Below are 24,946 nucleotides of genomic sequence, written 5' to 3'. Positions count from 1 at the left end.
GAAGCTGTAAGAATTCAGGTTTCAGCATTGCACAATGTAAAAACATTTCTATTCCATCTTTCATATAAAAGTTCATAATATAATCAATTATAAACATGTCAAATATTCATGAAATATTACGGAAGTAATTTACAAACCTCCAGCCATAGCAATTGTTGTTTAGTCTTCTTGCTTCTATCACTTCAAAATACAGAGTCTTCCACTGACTGCAATTTTTCAGAGTGATAGTTTTGGGAAAAATGAATTAATTGCATCAAATGGGAACTTGTAAAATCTCCTTCATAAATGCAGTTGTCTTTCCATCAACGACAACTGCCCAAGAGACACAACTGCATGTAACTTTCATTATAATCCACATCAGCAGTTACCCATTCACTTTATATTAAAAGTGTAGGACCATAATATAATTATATTAAAAGTGTAGGACCATAATATAATTATATTAAGTGTAGAACCAAAATATAATTATATTAAAAGTGTAGGACCATAATATAATTAAAATTCTAACATTCTCCCATTTGGTCCAAACTTTTATTATATAATCCACAACATAGGAGTTGTATATTCTGTATGCTTAATCAGAAAAATAAAAATTACATGAATCATAGCGATAAGTCCCTTTCAAACAAGTATTACATTTCATGTATTACTATGCAATTTTTCTCTTTCTAAATAAACGCTAAAATGTGGAATATTACTTTATAAACAAACCTCAAACGTTTGTTCCAGGTCCTCCAGAATGTTCATTTGTCTCCAACCAAAATGTATACAACTTAAAAGAGAAAACAAACTAAATTAAAAAATTTCAGAGAATGAAAGTATTACCTCTCATAGTGACAACGCGGGACATAGTCTCATTTGAACTACATGATTCTTGAACGTCTTTGGTGGCATATCTTTTATTAGAGGATCAGCAATGATCATCTGCTCGGTATGTATGTGTTCAATGAGCACTTCTTTGGCTTTAATGTGCTCTCTTATTGCTAAGTACTTAATGTTAATATGTTTACTTCAACTTCCACTCTTATTATTCTTAGCAAAGAATACAGCAACTGAATTGTCACAATATAACCTTATTGGCCTAGAGATAGACTCAACAACTCTAAGCCCAGAAATGAAACTTCTCAACCAAATACCCTGTGTAGTGGCCTCAAAACAAGAAACAATACCCTGTGTAGTGGCCTCAAAACAGGAAACAAACTCAGCTTTCATGGTAGAGGTGGCAACCAAAGATTGTTTGACACTTCTCCAAGATATAGCACCTCCGGTGAGCATAAAAACATATCCGGATGTTGATTTTCGAGAATCAACACTGCCAACGAAGTTTGAGTCTGAATATCCGAAGACTTCTAGAATGTCGGACCGTCTATAAGTAAACATGAAACCTTTAGTTCCTTGAAGATACCTCATGACCTTCTTTACAGCTCTCTAATGATCCAAACCTGGATTACTTTGATATCTTCCTAACATGCCAACTGCAAAAGCAATGTAAGGTCTAGTACAGACTTGAGCATACATTAGGCTTCCAACAATTGAAGCATAAGGAATAGTTTTCATTTGTTTCTTTTCAATCTCAAGTGTAGGACATTGGTTCATATTGAACCTGTCACCCTTAACAATGGGTGAACAATCCTTCATCCTAAATCTCTCAAGAATTTTATTAATATAGGCTTCCTGAGATAGTCCCAAAACATGTTGAGACCTATCCCTGTGAATCTTAATGCCAATGACATAAGACGTCTCACCCATATCCTTCATACTAAAATGTTGAGAGAGAAATTGTTTCATCTCATGTAGCAAACCCAAATCATTGGTTGCAAGTAGAATATCATCTACATATAACACAAGAAAGATGATTTTACTCCCACTGACCTTATGGTATATACACTGATCCATGACATTCTCTACAAAACCAAATGAAGAGATAACAGTCTGAAATCTTAAATACCACTATCGAAAGGCTTGTTTAAGTCCATAAATGGACTTCTTAAGCTTGCAAAACAAATGCTTACCATCACTTGAAATGAACCCATTAGGTTGTTTCATATAAACCTCTTCCTCCAAATCTCCACAGAGGAAAGTTGTTTTCACATCCATTTGATGTAAATCTAAATCAAAATGAGCAAACTAATGCCATTATGATGCGAAAGGAATCCTTTTTAAGAACTGGAGAAAACGTTTCTTTATAATTTATCCATTCCCTTTGAGTGAACCCCTTGGCAACAAGCCTAGCCTTGTATCTCTCAATGTTGCCTAATGAATCCCTTTTGGTTTTAAATACCCATTTACAACCAATAGGTTTCTTTCCAGTAGGCAACTCAACAAGGTCCCAAACTTTATTATCTACCATAGAATTCATCTCGTCAATCATGGTATTATACCATAACTCAAATTTACTGCTGTCTATAGCTTGTAAAAACGTGTCTGGGTCATCCTCAACACCTATGTCACAGTCAGACTCTTGCATATACACTTCATAATAAGTAGGAATTGCTAATTTCTTTGCTCTAGTAGATCTCCTTAATGTTGTATCAACAGTCTCTTGTTGAGACTGTTGCATAACTGGTTGTTCCTCCTGTAGCAGAGGTTGTTCAAAATGATCTTCTAAAACAATCTCATCAGAACGTGGACTTTGATTGAGTGGTTCCTCATTGTTCACCCTGTTTGGATGAACAACCAATCTTTTACTTGATGTAGGAGCATTATCTGAAGCATCAATTTTCTTAGGGACTAAGTCTCTGATTTGATCACTCCCACTGACCACGTCATTTTTAAGAAATTTGGTATTTCTTGATTCAACAATTCTATTGGAATGGTTCGGACAATAAAACTTGTATCCCTTGAATTTTTCCGCATTTCCAATAAAATATGCACTAATAGTCTTAGGATCTAACTTCTGTTCTTGTGGATTATAAACTCTAACCTCAACTAGGCTACCCTAGACACGTAAATGACTTAAACTTGGTTTCCAGCCTTTCCATAACTCAAATAGCGTTTTGGGAACCGCCTTAGTTGGAACTCGGTTTAATATATACGCTGCAGTTTTGAGAGCTTCAATCCATAAAGAATGAGAAAGTTTGGAGTTACTCAACATACTCCGTACCATATCCATTAATGTTCTATTTCTCCATTCTGCTACACCATTCTGAGATGGTGTGCCAGGCAAGGTGTATTGAGCCACAATACCTTGCTCTTAAAGAAATTTAGCAAATTGACCAAGTGCTTGTCCTGTACCAGTGTATCTAACATAATATTCACCACCTCTATCAGATCTCACGATCTTAATTCGTTTTCCACATTGTTTCTCTACTTCTGCTTTATATTTTTTGAAAGCATCCAACACTTCATCCTTGTGATAAAGCAAATAGAGATACATATATCGTGAGTGATCATCAATAAAGGTGATGAAATATTTCTGACCACTAGAGCTCATGTTAGGGCAACAAATATCTGTGTATGATCTCTAAAAGTTCAGAACTCTTCCTGGCACCCTTCTTGGATTTGTTAGTTTGCTTTCCCTTAATGCAGTCTACACAAGTATCAAAGTTAGTAAAGTCAAGAGTTTCAAGAACTCTAGCATTTACCAACCTTTTAATTCTATCAATGGATATGTGTCTTAATCTCCTATGCCACAAAAAAGAAGAGTTTTCATACATAACAGTATATTTAATACCAGTACTAGCATGTGAAGTCATAAGACTATAAGAAACAGTATCACTTAAATAAATTTTAAACAAACCATCAGCCATAGTACCATTTCCAACAATAAATGAGTTCTTAATTAAATTAAAAGAACTACAATAAAAGTTGAAAGAGTATCCACAAGGTACAAGTTTAGAAATTGAAATTAAATTCCTAGAAAAACTAAGAATATAAAAGGTTCGTTCCAAATCCAAAATATAATTAGTGCTTAAAATAAGTCTAAATATTCCAATAACTTCAACACGTGAAGGCATCATGTTTCCCGAATAGATGCTGCATTCACTTCCCAACGGTTTCCTTTGATCCAAAAAACCCTGTATGGTATAAAAAACATGGATTGTAGAACCAGAATCAATCCACCAATCATTATGTGAAACACAAATCATATTAGATTCATAACACACAAGAGATGTGAGGTTACCTTTCTTGTCAAGCCAAACATTTTTTTTAGGACAATCCTTCTTCATGTGTCCCTTCTTTTTACAGAAGAAACACTTGATGTTGTCCTTATTTCTTTTGCTCATAACCTCATGCAGCTTGCCTTTTCCCTTCCATTTCTTATTCTTGTTTGAAGTGTACTTGACATTTCCTGTCACCAGGTGTGCAGTTTCATTCACTTCCTGAAGCAGTCTCTCCTCCTCTTGAACACACATGGTCAAAAGCTCATTGATAGACCATTTATCCTTTTGTGTGTTATAAGATATATTGAAAGGAGTATAATGAGACGAGAGAGAGTTCAGGACATAATGCACCAGGAAATCATCATTAATCACCATCTGAAGGGATCTCAACTGAGCAGCGATGTCCCTCATTTTCATAATATGCTCACAAACTCCTTTAATACCGGTGAGCTTTATGGATGTCAATGGGTGCTACCTAATGCCTTGTCTGATGTTTCAAACTGAGCATGAATTGCATCCATTAGATCCTTGACATTTTCACACTCCGGTATCGACCCACGAATACTACTTGTAATGTGAGATTTGATAAACATCATGCTTAAACGGTTGGATCGCTCCCACCGTTCATAGAAAGCAATCTCAACCTAAGAACTAGTATCCATAGGTGTAGATGGCTCTTCCTTACGAAGAGCATAGTCAAGATTAATGCACCCTAAATGAAGAAGGATAGCCTCCCTCAAGGATTTGTAGTTATCACTATTTAAATAAGGAACCTTATCCTCAACCATCATCAAAGTTTGATCAACTGTAGGTATATCAACAGATATGCTTACTAAATAAATTATGAGGCACAAACAATCTATAAAAATTATAAGTTTACCAATGTAAAACAAATAATAAATCATAAATGAATCGACATATCATAAAATCTCCCTGTGGGTAAAGACATTACATATTATGATTCATTATCCTTTAATGATGAAACTATAAATTATTAATATTTCATAATACCTGTGGGCTAATTAAGAAATAAGAATAATTTCTATTTCGTCCCTAATTAATCATGAAAATATAACATTCCCTGCAGGTAAAATGGAAAGACAACTGCATTTATAAAGGAGATTTTACAGGTCCCCATTTGATGCAATTAATTCATTTTTCCCAAAACCATTGCTCTGAAAAATTGCCGTCAGTGGAAGACTCTGTATTCTGAGGTGACAGACGCAAGAAGACTAAACAACAATTGCTATGGCTGGAGGTTTGTAAATTACTTCCACAATATTTCATGAATATTTGACATGTTTATAATTGATTATATTATGCACTTTTATATGAATGATGATCATAATTAATATCATCATAATTAATATTACTTAATGCATATATTATCATAACTTAGATGTTGTGGCTACTCTAAATTAATCAAATATATACGATCATAATTAATCAAATAATTATAACATGAATTATTGCATATAATACAACATAACATAAATCAATACAAGAATAACACATTATTTATACATAACAAAGTAATACATGACATAAAAACCATCATACGCATTGTCACCGACTCCCACGCGCCACCGTGACAAGACCACGCACAGCCACTTGACTCCACGCGTCGTCACACGCTTCCAGAAGATAACACGTGATTGCACGCGCCTTCACGACCTAGTCACGCGCCTCAACACATAACTCCACATGCCTGACGCAATCACAAGCGCCATAAGTCAACACGGGTTCGTTTGATCGGGTCAGGTTGACCTGTTACCCAGTTCATTGACCTAGTTTGACCTATTTGATCCGGTTTGACCTGTTGACCGGTTCGTTGACCTGACTGACTTGTTGACCTAGTTTGAGTCGTTGACCATGTTGATCGGGTCGGGTTGACCCATCGGGTTCTAGGCTGGTTTGGTCAGGTCGGTTTGACCCGTTCTAACCTTTGACTTTGACCAGGTCAATTTGACCCGTTGTATCCTTGACCGGATCGATTTGACCCGTTTACCAAATTGGGTCGGTTCTTCTTGACCCATTTTTTTTTCAACTTTTGACCTTTTTTTTACAGATTTTAACAGCCCGATTCCGGCCATTTTTTCGACATTTTAGAGGGGAAACTTGAATGTGGACGTATGACCTATGCCGGTGACATCCCAAATGACATTTTCGTCCCAAATCGGTGCCGTAAATGGCTACCGAAACACCCAAACGACAATTTCTAGCCGAAACTTTAAACTAGCATAGCTTTGCAATCATAACTCCGTTTTTGACAAATAATATATTGTTGGAAAGCTTTTTCAACAAGGATTCCAATGACACCAAAATCAAAAACATATTCTATTTATAATAAAAGTTATGCTTGATTTATAGTACGGGTTTTAATTGAAAAAATCTCAATTTTATGCAATATTCACCAAATTTGCAACAAACAATTTCATGCTAGGCAGAGATTCAAACATTTGCTCTGATACCAAATGTAAAAACATTTCAATTCCATCATTCATATAAAAGTTCATAATATAATCAATTATAAACATGTCAAATATTCATGGAATATTGCGGAAGTAATTTACAAACCTCCAGCCATAGTAATTATTGTTTAGTCTTCTTGCTTCTGTCACTTCTAAATATAGAGTCTTCCACTGACTGTAATTTTTCAGAGCGATGGTTTTGGGAAAAATGAATTAATTGCATCAAACGGGAACCTGTAAAATCTCCTTTATAAATGTAATTGTCTTTCCATAAAAAATAACTATCCAAAAGAAACAACCGCATATAACTTTTATTATAATCCACATCAGCAATTACCCATTCACTTTTAATAAAGGACCATAATATAATTAAAATTCTTACGTACTGTAGGTCCCTTTAGAGGTAACGGAACGAGGATTAAAAAATTTCTAAATGGGAGAGGCAATCATCTAAATATCTAATCACACATGCCCTTAATTAATGGAAATCATGAACCCTTAATTAATGGAAATCATGAACTTATTGGTCATCAGGTGTAATTCAAATTCTTTTCTGAAATCCAGCCAGGTCCTGTATACAGGATGATTGGACCTTCTATATCAAAACTTCTCAGAACAAAAACCATTTCAAGTTCAAGTATAGTTTCATTACAAACAGAAGAGAAACTAGCGCACACACCAAAACAAAATGTTTGTGGGATATCCAGCGTTATTCTTTTCTTATAAGCTAGAAAATAGTGAAGAAAAAAAACATGTTATGTTTAGATGGTAATCGACGTAATCTCAGGTGTGATCTCACCTATTAGTCAAACAACCCTTCATCTAATTCAACAAAACTGTGAACTGTGATTTAAAAAGAAAAAACGATAACTAAAAATGGGGTTTTATTACCTGGGACTNGTAATCAACGTAATCTCAGGTGTGATCTCACCTATTAGTCAAACAACCCTTCATCTAATTCAACAAAACTGTGAACTGTGATTTAAAAAGAAAAAACGATAACTAAAAATGGGGTTTTATTACCTGGGACTTTAGAGTTTGCAGATCCCAAAATCTTAGATAAGAAGATGATGCCAAGTACATAACATTATCCTAGTATGATCGTGGGCCAAGTCGGGCGAGCTATAAAGCCCAGTAATAACGAGGGCCCTGATATTATTGATCTCTATCAGAGACTTATATTACTGAATAGAATATCATGCGTTGGTGTTTCAACATCTGATCCCCAAGACGTCATTTTCAAAGCATCTTCTCCTACTGTCTTTCTCTCTAACTCTTATCTCTCTTCATTGATATGGATCAAATCCAACACACTCATGTTGAAGTAAGAGGAGTAAAGCTTCACGTTGCTCAAATTGGAACAGGTAATTCGCATATAAGAAGTAAGATATATAGATATTGTATTAATTTGTTCATTATTGCTTGCTGATCATGAAAATTAAATAAATTTTGTGTTGTAGGTCCTAAGGTGGTGTTGTTCTTGCATGGATTCCCAGAAATCTGGTATTCATGGAGGTACCAGATGATTGCAGTTGCAAACGCAGGCTACCGAGCCATTTCGATCGATTTCAGGGGCTATGGACTCTCTGACCACTCAGCTGAGCCCGAGAAAACAACCTATATGGACCTTGTTCATGATGTTGTTGCTCTTCTCGACTCTTTCACCATCCAAAAGGTAAATGCTCTTTCTTCGTTTCAAACTCATACAAGTACACTCTGGATTGGATTAGCTGGCTCTGTGTATATATATAAACCATATTAAAGATTTTTTTCACGATTTGGTTGTTTTTATTTTTTTCACGATTTGGATGTTATTATTCATAATTGATCAATAATATTTTATCGTGAGATTTATTATAAATTGATTAATTAAAAAAAAAAAAAAAAAGTTGGTGAAAAGGTGTAAGCGCAATAGCCAATAACCAATCGGGATTCCTTTTTATTAGTACTAATAATTAAATAATTACATTAATAAGAGCACATGGGCGGTAGTTACAATGCCAGAGGCAAATGTATTGAAGTTGACTTCAGTCGTTTCTTTAACACTAGCGGCTACCCCACCCACATGTATTTATAATTTTCTATCTGTTGTAGATTATAATGCGGTGGAAAGACATTGATAATGTTTGAATTTGACACCAATTATCTTATACGGTAAAGTGTTAAATAGGTTTTAAAAATTATACGTGATTAATTTATGAGTTAGGACAAAGTTATTCACAGTGAGAATTTTATAATGATTCAGATACTTAAAGCGATTCCTACATTCATTATTTCTTTTATATAAGTATGTTATAAAAGATTGCGAACAGTAAACAGAGATACAGAAGCCTAGTATTAAGAGAGAATATTAAACCAGTCTCTTTCTCATAAGTTGTCTTTACTATTAATTGTTCTGAAAATTAGAGATCTTCCTTTTGTGAGGGAGAGTCTTCTATTTATAACTGCTGATTTCAAGATAATGATTATAAGTCTGTAAGTGGATAGGTGCCATGCAAGTCATTCTTTACGTCCCATTGGTTGATAATTTAAGAAATATCTTCAAATTATCAGGGGTTTGGACATGTGTGTGGACCTCATTCATTCACAGACAAAACTTAAACTTGTTGGGTTGGTGACAACTGTATTCTCTTTGTCTTGGGTGATGTGGCAGATTCTAGATGACGTAAAGTCATCTTAAACTCTGATTGTTGTTTGCTGATGTGAGTTTACGTCAGCCTTAATTTTTTAGGCATAACAAACATTTTCATAAAGTTTAGTTTTTTATGAAAAATAAAAAGAGCATGACAATTTGGTTAGCTTAGATAACATCGAAAAAAAAAAAAATATATATATATATAACTTTTGAGTATATGAAAATTATTTAATAAAATAGTAAAAATTTGATGTGATATTAACACGATAATTTGGTATTGTATATACAAACTAATGTAGCATAATTTTTTCTTTAAAGTAATAATACATATACAATATTTTTCATATAACATGATGTGACAAAAGATAATTGAATAAAATTTTATGCAACTTTGAATATGCTTGAGATAACCAGAGTTTTGGGTGGATAAGAAGGTAGGAATTAGGATGGGTGAATGAAATTTAACTAGGTATTTTTCAGTCACAAATTTGTAGTCAAATTTATGATAAAAAGGGCAAGCACACAATATATAAAGAGAGTATAGGTTACAAATACTTGACATTTGTCTACCAATAAATATAATTTCTTTTTAAGAAAATATCTAGATTTATATTACAGATCGATAATGGCTAGCTGTCCAGTGATCTTGCACCACATAAGACCTTCTTTTCCCGTAAATTTTCCATATGTGATAATCCTAGACAAGTCCTAATAGTGTCGCCTGTGGCTTCATAATCAATAAACCAGGCTCTGCTTGTTGGGAAGGACTTTGGTGCCCTGCCAGCATTCATTCTAGCTACACTGCACCCTGAAAGAGTGGCCGGACTTGTAACACTGGGCATTCCTTTCATGGTACCGGGACCATCTATTGTCCAGATGCTTGATAACCTTCCAAATGGGTTCTACATAAAGAGGTGGCAGGTAATCTCTTTCTTTTCAATCAGTTAATTTATAGGAATGTTCATTTTAATTAATTTAGTAATAACTGAGTGCTTTGTTCAACTCAGCTACCGGAGCGAGCTGAAGCGGATTTTGGCCGATTTGATGTGAAAACGGTGATAAGAAAGATTTACACTCACTTCTCAGGAAGTGAGTTGCAAGTAGCTGCTGATGATCAGGAGACCTTGGACTTGGTTGACCCATCTACTCCTTTGCCACCTTGGTTCACCGAGGAAGATCTTTCTGTTTATGCTTCTTTATATGAAAAATCAGGTTTCCGTACAGCATTGACGGTTCCTTACAGGTAACCTGACAAATCCCAAATTTGAGCTAGTTACTTCAAGGGTTATATTATTGTAGTAAACAGGTTGCTTCGCCAACGCATATGCAATTATGCAGGTCCTTTGCAGAAGAATGCGTGACTACTGATCCGAAAATCAACTGTCCATCGTTGTTGATCATGGGTGAGAAGGATTATGTTCTGAAGTTCCCAGGGATGGAGGAGTTCATTCGGTCTGGGCTGGTGAAACATTTCATGCCTAACTTGGAGATCATCTTCAGTGAAGAGGGAAACCATTTCATTCAAGAACAACTTCCAGAGAAAGCGAATCAGCTCATTATTACCTTCCTTAACAAATGTAGCATCTGATGAGATCGGCCAAGTGTTTGAAATGTCATTCAGAAAGAATAAATCCTACATGTGTAGGCCAGATATGTTGGGAAAAGATTTGTCTTAATAATGTTGTAATCAGCAAATCTGAGCAAGAATCATGTTTCTCTACTTCTCCTTACCCATTTTAATATTTCTGGGTTTCAATTAATATATACGGACATTGAAAATATAGCAGATATTGGAGTAAGATCAACTATAAGAGAACCTTCTTATACTGGACATGTCATTGAACTTGGTGTTCCCACTAGCACAAGTATCACAAGTAGTTTAGGCCATCCAAACATTATTAACAACTCAAACCTAATAATGCCAACAATGTGAAATGTGATTAATGCCAACGACATGCCGCTATAAGCACTAACATCAATCCTAGTACTATACTAAAATCTCCCTTCATTATCAATTGTGCTCTTTCAGTTCTTTGCAACTTCAGAGTTCATAAGCTGGGAACCGAGCCTCAGGAGGCTCGAACATGTCCAGAAAAAGATATGCCATACCTCCAAGCCCTTCAAATAGGGAATGAGGGTTATCACCTCCATGCATCTCTCCTTTTGCTATAAGTTTGTGAGCTCTATCAAGAAGAAAGCAAGCAAATGCTTTAGCCCTATATAAGAACTCTAAGTTGCCTGTCAGGTGATAGAGTGAGAGGAACATATATGCGTTCCCACTGATTCCATGGCATATCCCAACTCTCTTAAGCAGGCCACAGTTCCACACCACCTCCGCTGCATACTCAGCTGCTTCCAGAAATTCTTTATCTTCAAAAACCTGAAATTTTGACATGTTTTGCAAAATCTCTGAGAGAAACAATTACCAGAAAGAGCAGTTCAAAATACGGTGAAAAAAGGAAACAGAAATTTTAACTGAACAAGCTAATAAAGTTCAATTAATTAATGTGGACAGTCTGAAACAACTTCAAGAAAGTGAGATTTACATTTGAAATCTATGTAAACTAATGAATTACTTCAAGTTTATTTAATCCAAAACTGAAGTTATTCCCAAAACTATTCAAGTTATTTTTAAATAAAACAGGCATTAGAATAATTCCACATCATGTCAAACACGCAATCCAAAACTCAACCATTCTGCTCTAATAACAAAACATTTTTGAGAATTTTGATAAACTAATACCTTTGCTGCCTTCACAAGTGTGAGACCAACACCAGGAGCACCATGACACCAGTGCACAAGAATATCCCTCTTTCTATCTTCTTCACTCACAGGGTAGTTCCCACTAAGAAAACAGTTCTTAATCATGTATTTAAGTGTGGCCTTGACATCCTCAGCCTCATCTGGCTTCAATACGAAGTCCATTAAAACATGCATGATACCTGCCAAACCATGTGCAGCACCCCAATACTTTGTTCCATACCATTCGTACATTAATGGAGGTCCTCCTCTTTTAGCCAACTCTCTTCCATCCTTAATAATCTCATCTATAACGGCCCGCTAAACAAGAACTACCATATGATTAAAAATCAAAAACCATAAAAACCATGAAACTAGGATTGATCAGGTAAAATGGGAAACTTACAGTGGTCGTAGAAGGAATAGTCCCATCACCAATATGTTTGTTCAAGAACAAACAAGACCACAAATACCCAATTCTTCCATACAATAACTCATTAGGGACATTCCGGGACAGCTTAATCTGTTTCATGGTTCAACTTATCCTTAAGTTTAACATCAAGAGCTAAAAACATAGTAAATAAACAAATCAACTTTAATGACAAAATGCCATTAAAACTGGAGCAAACAAACGAAATTACCTCTCTGAATTGAGATAAATAGTATTTGAGCAACTGCTCGTTGCCAGCACATTTAGCTGCCACAGCACCAAGGGCACAAACACCAGCCCGCCCACAAATAAAAGTCACATCCCTAACAATGAAAACATAAAAATGAGAAATGGTAACATCAAGTCTGAAATAATTTAGTATGAAAACACTCTGTACAGCTTATTTGCACTAAATTTAAATTAATAAAAACAGAAATGTAAAGACTGAAGAAATAGGAAGAATACCGAGAAGCTGAAGAAGAGGAGTCACAAGCTTTTACAATCTCTAAGCAAAGGCCAAGATCATTCTTGTTTTTATCAACTTGATAGGCTTTGAAAAGCAAGAAAGCCGTACCGAGGGCACCGCTATACAGAGTAAAGTCACGCACGTGTTGCCCGGTTAAACCCCACGTCTCCATCACAATCTGAAAACAAAACGAAACAATTCCAGAAACAGTTTATTAGCATTCAAAAAAAAAAAAAATTAAACCAATAATAGAGCAAAGAAACAAGAGAGAGAGGGGTACAGTTTCTTTGAGGTCGAGAGCAGCTCGTTTGAATCGTTGAGAAAGAGAAGGGTATGGCATTGAGAGAAGCTTCAAGAGAGACTCCCCGGTTGTGTCATCTTTTTGCTCAGTTGTTTCTTCAGCAAAGTCTGGCATTACATTTGGGAAGAATCGATCAGACATTTCTTGTGTTCGTCTAAGAGAGCTCAAAGAACTGAACCGTACAGAGAATGTTGATGAAGAATTAAAAAGGATTTTTTTTTTTTTTTTAACTATTGACCTCTTTGTTGCAGAAGGCTACTTACCCGTAGAAAAACTATTATGCGTGCGTGGCGGGCATTTGAATGACGAGTTAAACATCTTTATTACGCGTGTCACATATGTCGAGAAAGAATAATATTATACACACATTATTTTCATATAATATTTTTCGTACACTATTATATGATAAGATATGATTGGTTAATTTAAAGTTAAAATTAAACTTTTACCCAATCATATCTTACCACATAATATTATATGAAAAATGTTGTATGAGAATGATGTATATGCAGTATTATTCGTCGGAAAAATGATAATGTGATGTGATGTGTGTGTGCATATATATATCAAAATGTAAAAGAAACAAACTATATTTTATTTTCTGTAATGAGGTCAATAATATTAAAAATAATGAAGTAGAAAATCCATAAATTAAAAATAAATAATAAAAGTTACTTTTATAAAAAGGTAAAAATTTAGAGAAATATATTTATATATTACACTTTACCTCAGGTTTTAACCTCTAATAGGCAGATACATAAAATCATTAAGTTGACATTGTTGATGCAAAAATACACAAATTAGAGTGATCCGATCGATCTTGATGGGATCAAAACTTATGTGTGTATGATTACGAATAACCAACAGTGAATAAATAATAAAAAGCAACAAAGTAAATGACAAAGAGGTTTTTAAAGTGGTTCAGCGAATTGAACTCTTGAGCCTATATTTACTATTTTTGTATTTGCTGTGAGAGACTGTTTTGGTATTTGATGTTGAAAAGTTGGATAATTTGAGTGTTTTTAGGGTTGTTTTGATGTTAGTTTAGTTAACTTCTCATTTATTTCCTTTGTTTTGATGTTTGTTTTTGTTAAGTTTGAGATATAAATGGTTACCTATTGATTTGGATAACTTTCGTGTTTTTTTTAGACTTTGATTGAGTAGATTTGAGTATTGGAATGAAATTGGGACTTAAAGCTTGAAGAAGTTGAGATTACCTCTTGAAGGCCACTGTCATGCCTTGGTAGTTCACCATGGCCATGGTGATGGAACAAAGAGAAAACAAAGAGACCAGGAAGCACCACGGCCTAGGCTATGGTGACTTAAATTTGGCCACGGCCAGGGTTGTGGCAAAAACTATTAGGGCATTTTTATCAGTTTTTCTTTCCTTTTTCACTTAGGACTCTTTTGGGTATTTAAGTATAATTGAGATCAGTTGTTAGATGACGAATTTTGCATATTTTTGAGAGGAGAAGACGCATTCTTGGGGCTTGAAGACTGAAGATCAGATTTAAGAGTTTGATTTTTATTTATTTTCAAGTCTGATTATGTTTTCTTTCTTCTCTATTTATTTCTTTATTCTTAGGATAGAGTAATTTATTTCTTTGTTCTTAGGATAGAGTAAATCTCTTTTGTCAGGGGAGGATGGAACCCTAATTATGTTTTGAACAATTTTTATTCTTAATATTATATTTATATTTATGAATTTGTGCAAGAGTTTAGGTTTAATGTTTTATGAATGTTGGATTGATTCAATTACCTTGATGATGTTTCGAATAGAGAAGTTAAGGTTTATTGCTTAATTCATATTCATAATTGTTCTATGGGAATAACATTGCACAACATATTAAAACTAGAAGTAATCGAATAGAGATTCTAGGATTAATTTGTGATCCATCTAATTCATAACCGAATAGGGCGAATTAGTCATAAGGGATTGATGAATTTATGCTTCTTAATTTCAGAGTAACCGAATAAGGATATGTATAAAGTTGAATATTATGCCCGAATAAGGATAATTAGCCTTAGAAGAATCCTACCAATTCATAGCACAAACAGGTATTAAGAGTGGTTGTCAAGCATAATTAAGGGGAAATCTGTACCCTAACTTCATTAATATTGCAAAGTTCATCACATTATTTATTTGTTTAATTTAGTTATTTTTAATCCGCCATTTTTACACTATAAGATTTCGTTTTCTCAAATAACGTGTAAGTAGTTTTAGGTAATTACAAATATTCGCTTTGATCTGTGTGGGACGATACTCAAACTCATTACTTTATTACTTCAACATGACTAGTGCACTTGCTGAGGTTGATTTAGTCGCATCAAGTTTTTGGCGCCATTGCCGGGGATCATTAGATTGTTTGTGATTATTTTAAGATTACTTGTTACTTCGAGATTTTTTTTTTTTTAAATTTGGTTGGAAACCAATAGGTGTTTCTGCTAGTGTATGACCAGAGCTTCTGGAAAGATTTTACTAGCATTTGATCCTGAGATAGAGCGCACTTTTCACGTAAGAAAGAGAGCAATCAAAAGGGACATCATGGGTGATCACAATAACCCAAATAATGGAACACCACTAGCAGCTCGTACATTGAATGAGTACTCTACCCCATCTCTAAATGGAGCATCATCGAGCATTCAATGACCAGTGATCAATGCAACACCTTTGAGATAAAGCTAGCAATCATCCAGATGATTCAGCAGTCATTGCAGTTCGGTGGTTTCGCACATGAAGATCCCAACTTACATATTGCAAATTTCCCGGAGATTTGTGATACTTTTAAGCACAATAGAGTTTCCGATGAAGCTATAAGACTAAGATTGTTCCCATTTTCATTAAGAGACAAAGCTAAGAGTTGGTTGACCTCATTACTAGCATGCTCGATTACAACCTGGGAGCAAATGACACAAAAATTCCTGAGTAGGTATTTTCCTCCTGCAAAGACTGCACAATTGCGTAATGATATTACTATGTTTGTGTAGGTGGATACAGAGTCATTATACGAAGCATGGGAAAGGTTCAAGGACATGCTCTAGAGATGTCCCCACCATGAATTACCAGTTTGGCTGCAAGTCCAGACGTTCTATAATGGTCTTAATAGTGAAGTTCGAAATATGATCAATGCTGCTGCGGGTGGTACTTTAGGAAAGAAGACACCAGAACAAGCTTATGAATTGCTGGAGGAAATGGCTTCAAACTCTTATCAATGGCCGATAAAGAGGTTGCCTGTGAGAAGAACGTCGGGTGTTCATAACATAGATGTTATCACAGCTTTGGCAACACAAATGCAGGCACTAAATAAGAAGATTGATGGACTTCAAATGCAAAAACCTGCAATAGTTGCTTCTATGTGTGATTTTTGTGGCAAGATCACCCTAACCATGAGTGTTAATCAGGTAACATGTTTGGTATTAATTCTATGCCTGATCAAGCTAACTATGTTTCAAATTTTCGCAAGCCTAATAATAATCCATATAATGAAACATATAATCCGGGGTGGAGGAATCACCCAAATTTCTCTTGGAGTAACAACACTCAAGTGAAACCTCCACCACCAGGTTTTCAATCTCAAGAGAAGAAATCAAATTTAGAGGAGATGATGGCGAAGTTCTTGAGTACTACAGAGACAAGAATTCAAAATCAAGAGGCTTCCATCAAGAATTTAGAAGCTCAAATTGGCCAGTTGGCCAATATCATTTCAGGTAGACAGCAAGGGCATTTACCGAGTGACACGGAAAGGAACCTAAAGGAGCAATGTAAGGCCATAACCTTGAGGGATGGAAAGGTGATTGGTGAAGAAGAATCACAAAAGAAGGTGAAAAGTGAAGCAGAGTTACCGATCTCTATTGAGGAAAAGAAAGCAAATTCAGAAAAAGAGACAGAGACTAAGGTAAAGGAAATTGCAAGAGGTAAAGGAAAAGGTATGTCAAATTATGATTCTATTGTTGTTGAAAAAAATGTATCTAAATTTCCTTATCCTGATAGAATTAGAAAGGATAAACTGGATCAACAATTTTCAAAGTTTTTAGATGTCTTTAAGAAATTGCAAATAAATATTCCATTTGCTGAAGCTTTAGCACAAATGCCTAGTTATGCAAAGTTCTTAAAAGACATCCTTTCTAACAAGCGGAAGATCGAGGAGCATGGAACAGTTATGCTAACTGAAGAATGCAGTGCCATACTCCAAAATAAATTACCTCCTAAACTGGGAGATCCAAGGACTTTTACTATACCTTGTGCATTAGGAGATTCATTCTTTGATAAAGCATTGTGTGATTTAGGTGCTAGTATTAATTTAATGCCTTTATCAATTTTCAGGAAGCTAGGACTTGGAGAAGTGAGAGAGACGAAGATGTCGCTCCAGCTTGCTGATAGATCAATTAAATGACCTAAAGACATTGTTGAAGACATTTTGTTAAAGGTCGACAAATTTATCTTTCCGGTGGACTTCGTAGTTCTTGATATGGAGGAGGACCAGGAGGTGCCTCTAATTTTAGGACGTCCATTTTTAGCGAAAGCTCGTGCTCTGATAGACATGCAACAAGGAAAATTAATTCTAAGACTAAATGATGAAGAAATAGTGTTGATGTCCATAAAGCGATGAAAAATCTTACTACATTTTATATTGAATCTTGTTTTCACCCTAACAGTTTTGGTGGGATTGTAGGTGATCATAGAGAAAAAGTTTTGCAAAAGGACTCTTTGGAGAGATGTCTAATGGAGTCAAGCACAACAGAAGATGAAGACCCATGCTTGAGAGAAGAAGCTGAAACGTTAGAGAAAGAATCTCTGACTGATAATAATATGGAGCTAAAGGAGGATTTACATAAAACTCCTAATGAGGCTCCTAAACTTGAACTTAAACCTCTTCCTTCACATTTAAAATATGTTTTTCTAGATAAAGATGCTTACCTTGTGATTACTTCTGCATCTTTGACAGATTTGGAGGAGAAGTCACAGCTAGACATTTTGAGGAAGCATAAGAAGGCTATGGGATGGACAATCACTGATATCAAGGGAATAAGCCCTTCCATCTACATGCATAAGATCCTCATGAAAGAGAATTTCAAGCTAGCAATACAACCACAAAGGAGATTAAATCCTGCCATGTAAGAAGTGGTACAAAAGGAAGTGGTAAAATTACTCGATGCAGGTATTATTTATCCTATCTCTGATAGTAATTGGGTTAGTCCTGTGCAAGTGGTGTCTAAGAAGGGGGGAATGACCGTAGTGAAGAATGAAAATAATGAGCTTATCCCCACTAGGATGGTAACTGGATGGCGTGTGTGTATAGACTATAGAAGATTAAATTCTGCCACTAGAAAATACCATTTCCCATTGCTGTTTATTGATCAGATGTTAGAGAGATTAGCAGGTAGTAAATTTTACTGTTTTCTTGATGGCTATTCTAGTTATTATCAAATTCCTATTGCTCCAGAGGACCAAGATAAAACAACAGTTACTTGTTCTTATGGCACGTTCGCTTATCGACGTATGCCATTTGGTTTATGTAATGCGCCAACTACTTTCCAACGTTGCATGATGGCAATTTTCTCTGACATGACTGAAAAATTTCTGGAAATTTTCATGGATGATTTTATTTTGTATGGACTAACCTTTGAATCTTGTTTGCAAAATCTTGCGTTAGTTTTAAGCTTTGTGAGGAATCAAATCTTGTGCTGAATTTGGAGAAGTGTCATTTTATGGTACGAGAAGGTATCGTGCTGGACACAAGATCTCTGAGTGAGGGATTGAGGTTAATAAAGCAAAAGTAGAAGTGATTGAAAAATTACCTCCTCCGACAACAGTTCGAGCAGTCAGAAGTTTCCTTGGCCATGCAGGATTTTATAGAAGATTTATTAAAGATTTCTCAAAAATTGCAAAACCTCTATCTAATCTTCTTGCCAAGGATATAAAATTTAACTTTGATTATGAATGTTTGCAGGCCTTTAATTTCTTAATTTGCTGAAGGAGAAGCTAGTGACAGCACCAATAGTGGTCGCACCAGATCAGAACAACCCCTTTGAAATTATGTGTGACGCGAGTGACTATGCCATCGATACTACTCTCGGTCAAAGGAAAGACAAAATGTTTCATGTCATATCCTATGCCAGTCATACCTTAAATGGTCCGCAACTGAACTACACAACAACCGAGAAAGAATTACTAGCAGTGGTCTTTGCATTCGAGAAGTTTAGATCCTACCTTATAGGCATGAAATCTATAGTCTACACAGATCACGCAGCTCTACGACCTCTCTTTGCTAAGAAGGATGCCAAACCACGTCTTATCAGATGGGTCCTTCTACTTCAAGAGTTTGATTTGGAGATTAAAGATCGAAAGGGGACATAAAATCAAGTTGCTGATCATTTGTCTCGACTAGATAATTCAATCCTTGAAGAGGGAGATATTAGTGTAGAATTTCCTGATGAGCGAATTCTATCTCTTAACTCTTCTTTTTCTAAATCTCCATGGTTTGCTGATTTGGCTAATTTTCTTGCAAGAGGCTGGATTCCAAAGCATTTTACATTCCAGCAAAGGAAGAAATTTTTGGCTGATGTCAAATATTATCTGTGGGAAGACCCTTACTTGTACAAACTATGTGCAGATCAAGTTGTTTGAAAATGTGTGCCAGAAGAAGAGATTGGAGCTAGTTTGAGTCACTGCCATGATAGAGAAACCGGAGGGTATTTCGGGGCGAATCGCACAGCAGCAAAGGTGTTGCAATCAGGTTTTTATTGGCCCACTGTGTTTCGGGATGCTCAAAGGTATGTATCCTCTTGTGATCATTGCCAAAGAATATGTAACATTTATAAGAAAGATGAGATGCCTTTAAATAATATATTGGTATGTGAAATTTTTGATATTTGGGGTATTGATTTCATGGGACCGTCTCCATCATCGTATGGAAACGCTTTTATACTTATGGCAGTAGATTACGTTTCTAAATAGGGGGAGGCAATTGCCACCAAAACTAATGATTCTAGAACAGTACTCAAATTCCTTAGGCGGAATATTTTCACTAGATATGGAACTCCTAGGGCAATCATTAGTGATGGTGGGAAGCATTTTTGTAATCACCAATTTAATGCACTCTTAAAGAAATATGGAGCACACACAAGGAAGCCACTCCCTACCATGCCCAAAGTAGTGGTCAAGTAGAGGTATCTAATAGAGAACTAAAACGAATTTTAGAAAAGACCATTAGTGCCTATAGAAAAGATTGGGCGATAAAGTTAGACGATGCTTTATGGGCATATAGGACATCCTTTAAAACACCTATAGGTATGTCACCTTATAGGTTAGTATTTGGAAAAGCATGTCACCTGCCGGTAGAATTAGAGCACAAAGCTTATTGGCCTACTAAATTTTTGAATTTTGATGTGCAAAGTGCAGGTGCTAAACGTCTTTTGCAGGTGAGTGAGCTAGATGAATTTCGTCATTGGGCATATGAGAGTGCTAGTTTGTACAAGGAGAAGACAAAGAGATGGCATGATAGGCACATTGTGAAAACGGAGTTCGAGCCAGGACAGCAAGTTCTTCTTTACAATAGTCATCTTCGTCTTTTCCCAGGAAAGCTGAAATCAAGTTGGACGAGTCCATATGAGGTAATTCAGGTAACACCTTTTGGAGCAATTGAGATCCACCATGGAAAGACAGGTGAAACGTTTAAAGTTAATGGACACCGTTTGAAGCACTTATTAGAGGACGTTTCGATCCAAACATCACGTCCATCCAGTTTCTTGAATGAAGAAAGTGGAGAAAGTCAAGCTAACGACTCTAAATTAGAACTATAAATTTTTTTTGCTTTTCTCTCTTCTACAATTAATTTATTTTTGTTTGATTTTGTTTTTATTTTTGTTTTGTTATCGTTGGAACAAGAAACAAGTTTGGGGGAAGCTTAAGTGATAGAAGAAAAAGACAATTTTGAGCAGAATAAAACATGGGCTACCCTGTGTTATTTTACACAGCCGTGGCCATGTTAAAAGATAAAAAGCTTGCAGATTCCAACCTTCACCATGGGGTATCCCGTGTCATTTTACACAGCCATGACCATGTGCCAAAAAAAAAAAAAAATCTTTTTTTTTTAAGGGAAGTTTCTATATTTTATTTTCCATATTTTCTATTTTGGTTTTTGTTTTTGATGCATTGAGGACATTGCATTCTTTAAGTTTGGGGGAGTGAGCAGTTTGATTTATGTTAAATTGTTGTTTGGTTTGTGTTGCATTGTTGATAGTCTGTTTCTTTTGTTTGGTGGGTTTGTTTTTAGGAAGTGTTTATTTTATTTGTGTGTTTTTGGTTTGTATTTTTTTATTTGTTGCATGGTGGTTATTATGCTTGTGCTTTTGATACAATCCCAAACGAAACTTTGTGATATCCCCAAAGAAAAAAAAATTGCTTTTTGTGATGAACTTTGTAATAATTTGGAGTAGTGGTAGTATCAAGTCATTGAAAGGATTCAAACATGCTTATATCTTTAGGAATACTGAAGAGTATGCAATTCTAGATGGTTGTGCAAATATGGTTTATTACTTGACTTTGTTATGTACTAGCTGAGCCTTGTCTTCACTCCCTACAAAAAAAAAAAAAAAAAAAAAAAAAAATTGTATATATGGTCTTGAAATAAATTAACAATGCTATTTTTTTGTTTTTGATGAACTACTCCCTGTTTTGAGCTGCTTAGTAACCAGGAGTATTCATGAGCCCCATGTTTACTTTTACGTCAATCGGGGCTTGAAGTATGAGTATACAAAGCACTTTATGTGTGTGACATTGTTGAGTAACCGGGGGCACTCATACAATGTGTGCATCGTGTAAAAAGGTGATGTGACAATCTGAGGAAGCAATTGAAAAAACAAAAAGAAAAACCAAAAAAAAAAAAATAAGTAGGGGGTGAGTAATACAGTCTTGGTGAGGCATGATCAGGTTGAGGAAAGATTAGAGTTGCACAATTAGCTGGGTTGTATGTTTGGTAGCATGAATATTATTTAAAGCATGTTTGATTTCTTTTCCTTGATTTTGGGATTGTTACGAATCCTTGATGATTGTTGAGTTTATTTTTTCTGATATTTTCTTTACTTAGGGACGAGCAAAGGATTAAGTTTGGGGGAGTTAATAAGTTGCATAATTTGAGTGTTTTTAGGGTTGTTTTGATGTTAGTTTAGTTAACTTCTCATTTATTTCCTTTGTTTTGATGTTTTTTTTTTTTTTTTTTGGTTAAGTTTGAGATATGAATGGTTACCTATTGATTTGGATAACTTTTGTATTTTTTTAGGCTTTGATTGAGTAGATTGGAGTATTGGAATGAAATTGGGACTTAAACCTTGAAGAAGTTGAGATTACCTAACAGTCTTGAAGGCCATGACCATGCCTTGGTAGTTCACCATGGTCATGGTGATGGAACAAAGAGAAAACAAAGAGACCAGGAAGCACCACGACCTAAGCTGTGGTGACTTAAATTTGGCCACGGCCAGGGTTGTGGCGAAAACTATTAGGGCGTTTTTATCAGTTTTTCTTTCCTTTTTCACTTAGGACTCTTTTGGGTTTTTAAGTATAATTGAGATCAGTTGTTAGAGGACGAATTTTGCATATTTTTTAGAGGAGAAGACCCATTCTTGGGGCTTGAAGACTGAAGATCAGATTTAAGAGTTTGATTTTTATTTATTTTCAAGTCTGATTATGTTTTCTTTCTTCTCTATTTATTTCTTTATTCTTAGGATAGAGTAAATCTCTTTTGTTAGGGGAGGATGGAACCCTAATTATGTTTTGAACAATTTTTATTCTTAATACCAGATTTATGTTTATGAATTTGTGCAAGAGTTTAGGTTTAATGCTTTATGAATGTTGGATTGATTCAATTACCTTGATGATGTTTTGAATAGAGAAGTTAAGGTTTATTGCTTAATTCATATTCATAATTGTTCTATAGGAATAACATTGCACAACATATTAAAACTAGAAGTAATTGAATAGAGATTCTAGGATTAATTTGTGGTCCATCTAATTCATAACCGAATAGGGCAAATTAGTCATAAGGGATTGATGAATTTATGCTTCTTAATTTCAGAGTAACCGAATAGGGATCTGTATAAAGTTGAATATTATGCCTGAATAAGAATAATTGGCCTTACAAGAATCTTACCAATTCATAGACAAACAGGTATTAAGAGTGGTTGTCAAGCATAATTAAGGGGAAATCTGTACCCTAACTTCATTAATATTGCAAAGTTCATCACATTATTTATTAGTTTAATTTAGTTATTTTTAATCCGTCATTTTTACACTCTAAGATTTCGTTTTCTCAAATAACGTGCAAGTAGTTTTAGGTAATTACAAATATTCGCTTTGATCTATGTGGGACGATACTCAAACTCATCACTTTATTACTTGAACACGACTAGTGCACTTATTGAGGTTGATTTAGTCACATCAGCTGTGAAAGCTTACAATAACAGTCCTAGAAATATTTGCAAACCTCCTTATCATTGGAGGGGATTTATATACTGAATTTGTGTAAAGGAAAGAGCGAAAGTAAATGGATTACAATTAAGTTTGAAATTAACTCTGATATTCTCAAGATTAGGTGTTGTGATTGCACAAAAATTGTTGTTGATCTAATGCCTTTCGAGATATCCAAGATCTGGAGTTATCTGTTAGCTAGTTGAACAACTGTAAGGATTGGTCACAACTAGCTTGCACTAGGTCGAGCTATAACTCGACGAGCTTATGTTGGGTTGGACAATCGATAGAGTTAAGCTGGTTCTGGATCGAGCTACAACCTCACAATTCTCCGAGCTTGATGGAAAAGTCACACACAATATCTGCTTCTAAGTGTTTGATGTTTGTTTCGAGCGTCGAATATAGATTTGTTGAGCTTCATGAGTCGGACTCATCTCCAATCGACGTACTCAACACTTGACCATTTCTCCTCTGTGATATTCCTGACAAACTTAGAATTTGAAAAGAAAGGGTATTGGTGTAAATTCCACGTGATCATGTCACATTAAATACGGCAACCTTTGGCAATTACTTTTCATCACACGTGTGCGACTGTAACTGTCCACACGCAAAGTTGAGGTGACATTTGGCGATGGTTATGATCATGGCAGTCTGATGGTTGATCACCCCTCGTGGATGATCGACACGTGGCCACGTTCAAAGGTCGAGATTGCTCGTCAAATGAAGGGTCGAGATTCACTATATATCGACGGCTACAATCAAACCCCACCCTTTCGTATCCCAAGCAAACCACTATAAAAGTGGGCAAACTCGTCAACAAGCTTATTCACCTTGCAAAAGTTCTCAAGTGTTTTTGCTCTTTCGTTGCTTCTTCTTCATCTTCACGACGCTTTTCCGACTATTTCATCCTATTCTCTTATTCCAGTAAGGTTTCTTTTCCCTTCCTTTACTTGTTTTCTTGATTTTCACAGTTGTCGGTGGCCATTGTCATGGCCACATTGAGTCTTTTAGGGCCTTGTTAGAGTTCTTGAGTGTGTCTTTGGTGGTCTTGGGTTTAAGGAGGGTTTATCATAATGGCCGCCGGAATCCCTGGTAGGTCGCGTTTGTATGTTGTCCGACGTGAGCTATCTCGAGTGCCTAAACTAAAAGCAAAGTGTGGATAGGTCACCGAGGTTTTTGAGCTCTAAAGGTTTTTGAGCTCTAACACATGTTCACTTCTGTTCTAGGTAACTAGAGGCGAGCTATAATCATGTCTTCGTTAAGCAACCACACAATTGATCGCATGTCCTTAGGGGCATAATCCACAAGGTTTATGAGGATGTTGTTTCATGGAGC

General features: G+C 35.5%; 3 protein-coding genes and 1 non-coding gene across 4 annotated transcripts; 2 read left to right on the top strand and 2 right to left on the bottom strand.

Moving 5' to 3' along the window:
• The first annotated feature begins 7,846 nt into the window (after window positions 1-7,846).
• Window positions 7,847-10,995, top strand: LOC116111368 (AB hydrolase superfamily protein YfhM-like). Its single transcript, XM_031397567.1, has 5 exons — window positions 7,847-7,938; window positions 8,035-8,249; window positions 9,957-10,130; window positions 10,217-10,452; window positions 10,548-10,995. Exons 1-5 carry the CDS (start codon window positions 7,869-7,871, stop codon window positions 10,795-10,797), a joined length of 945 nt encoding a protein of 314 aa, XP_031253427.1. The 5' UTR covers window positions 7,847-7,868; the 3' UTR covers window positions 10,798-10,995.
• A 162-nt stretch (window positions 10,996-11,157) lies between these two features.
• Window positions 11,158-13,376, bottom strand: LOC116111366 (lanC-like protein GCL2). The gene is made up of 6 exons (XM_031397565.1): window positions 13,126-13,376; window positions 12,845-13,023; window positions 12,591-12,702; window positions 12,356-12,472; window positions 11,953-12,270; window positions 11,158-11,589 (listed from the first exon to the last, which is right to left on the bottom strand). The coding sequence occupies exons 1-6, from the start codon at window positions 13,285-13,287 to the stop codon at window positions 11,251-11,253; spliced, it is 1,227 nt and encodes a 408-aa protein (XP_031253425.1). The 5' UTR covers window positions 13,288-13,376; the 3' UTR covers window positions 11,158-11,250.
• Window positions 13,377-16,102: 2,726 nt separating this feature from the next.
• Window positions 16,103-16,208, bottom strand: LOC116111376. The gene has a single exon (XR_004125055.1). It is a non-coding gene; the product is annotated as a small nucleolar RNA R71 (small nucleolar RNA).
• A 4,231-nt stretch (window positions 16,209-20,439) lies between these two features.
• Window positions 20,440-20,949, top strand: LOC116111340. The gene has a single exon (XM_031397536.1). It carries the CDS (start codon window positions 20,440-20,442, stop codon window positions 20,947-20,949), a length of 510 nt encoding a protein of 169 aa, XP_031253396.1.
• Window positions 20,950-24,946: the final 3,997 nt, after the last annotated feature.

This window comes from Pistacia vera, unplaced genomic scaffold (assembly GCF_008641045.1).
Source record: "Pistacia vera cultivar Batoury unplaced genomic scaffold, PisVer_v2 Contig631, whole genome shotgun sequence".
Lineage (NCBI taxonomy): Eukaryota > Viridiplantae > Streptophyta > Magnoliopsida > Sapindales > Anacardiaceae > Pistacia > Pistacia vera.
This window is presented reverse-complemented; position numbering and strand designations above follow the sequence as displayed.

Coding starts and splice junctions, on each gene's coding strand:
- LOC116111340 (XM_031397536.1), top strand. CDS start 20,440: ATGTCACCTTATAGGTTAGTATTTGGAAAAGCATGTCACCTGCCGGTA.
- LOC116111366 (XM_031397565.1), bottom strand. CDS start 13,287: ATGTCTGATCGATTCTTCCCAAATGTAATGCCAGACTTTGCTGAAGAA. Junction 12,473..12,590: donor ATTTATCTCAATTCAGAGAG/GTAATTTCGTTT, acceptor ACCATGAAACAG/ATTAAGCTGTCCCGGAATGT. Junction 11,590..11,952: donor CACTTGTGAAGGCAGCAAAG/GTATTAGTTTAT, acceptor TCAAAATTTCAG/GTTTTTGAAGATAAAGAATT.
- LOC116111368 (XM_031397567.1), top strand. CDS start 7,869: ATGGATCAAATCCAACACACTCATGTTGAAGTAAGAGGAGTAAAGCTT. Junction 8,250..9,956: donor ACTCTTTCACCATCCAAAAG/GTAAATGCTCTT, acceptor TCAATAAACCAG/GCTCTGCTTGTTGGGAAGGA. Junction 10,453..10,547: donor GCATTGACGGTTCCTTACAG/GTAACCTGACAA, acceptor GCAATTATGCAG/GTCCTTTGCAGAAGAATGCG.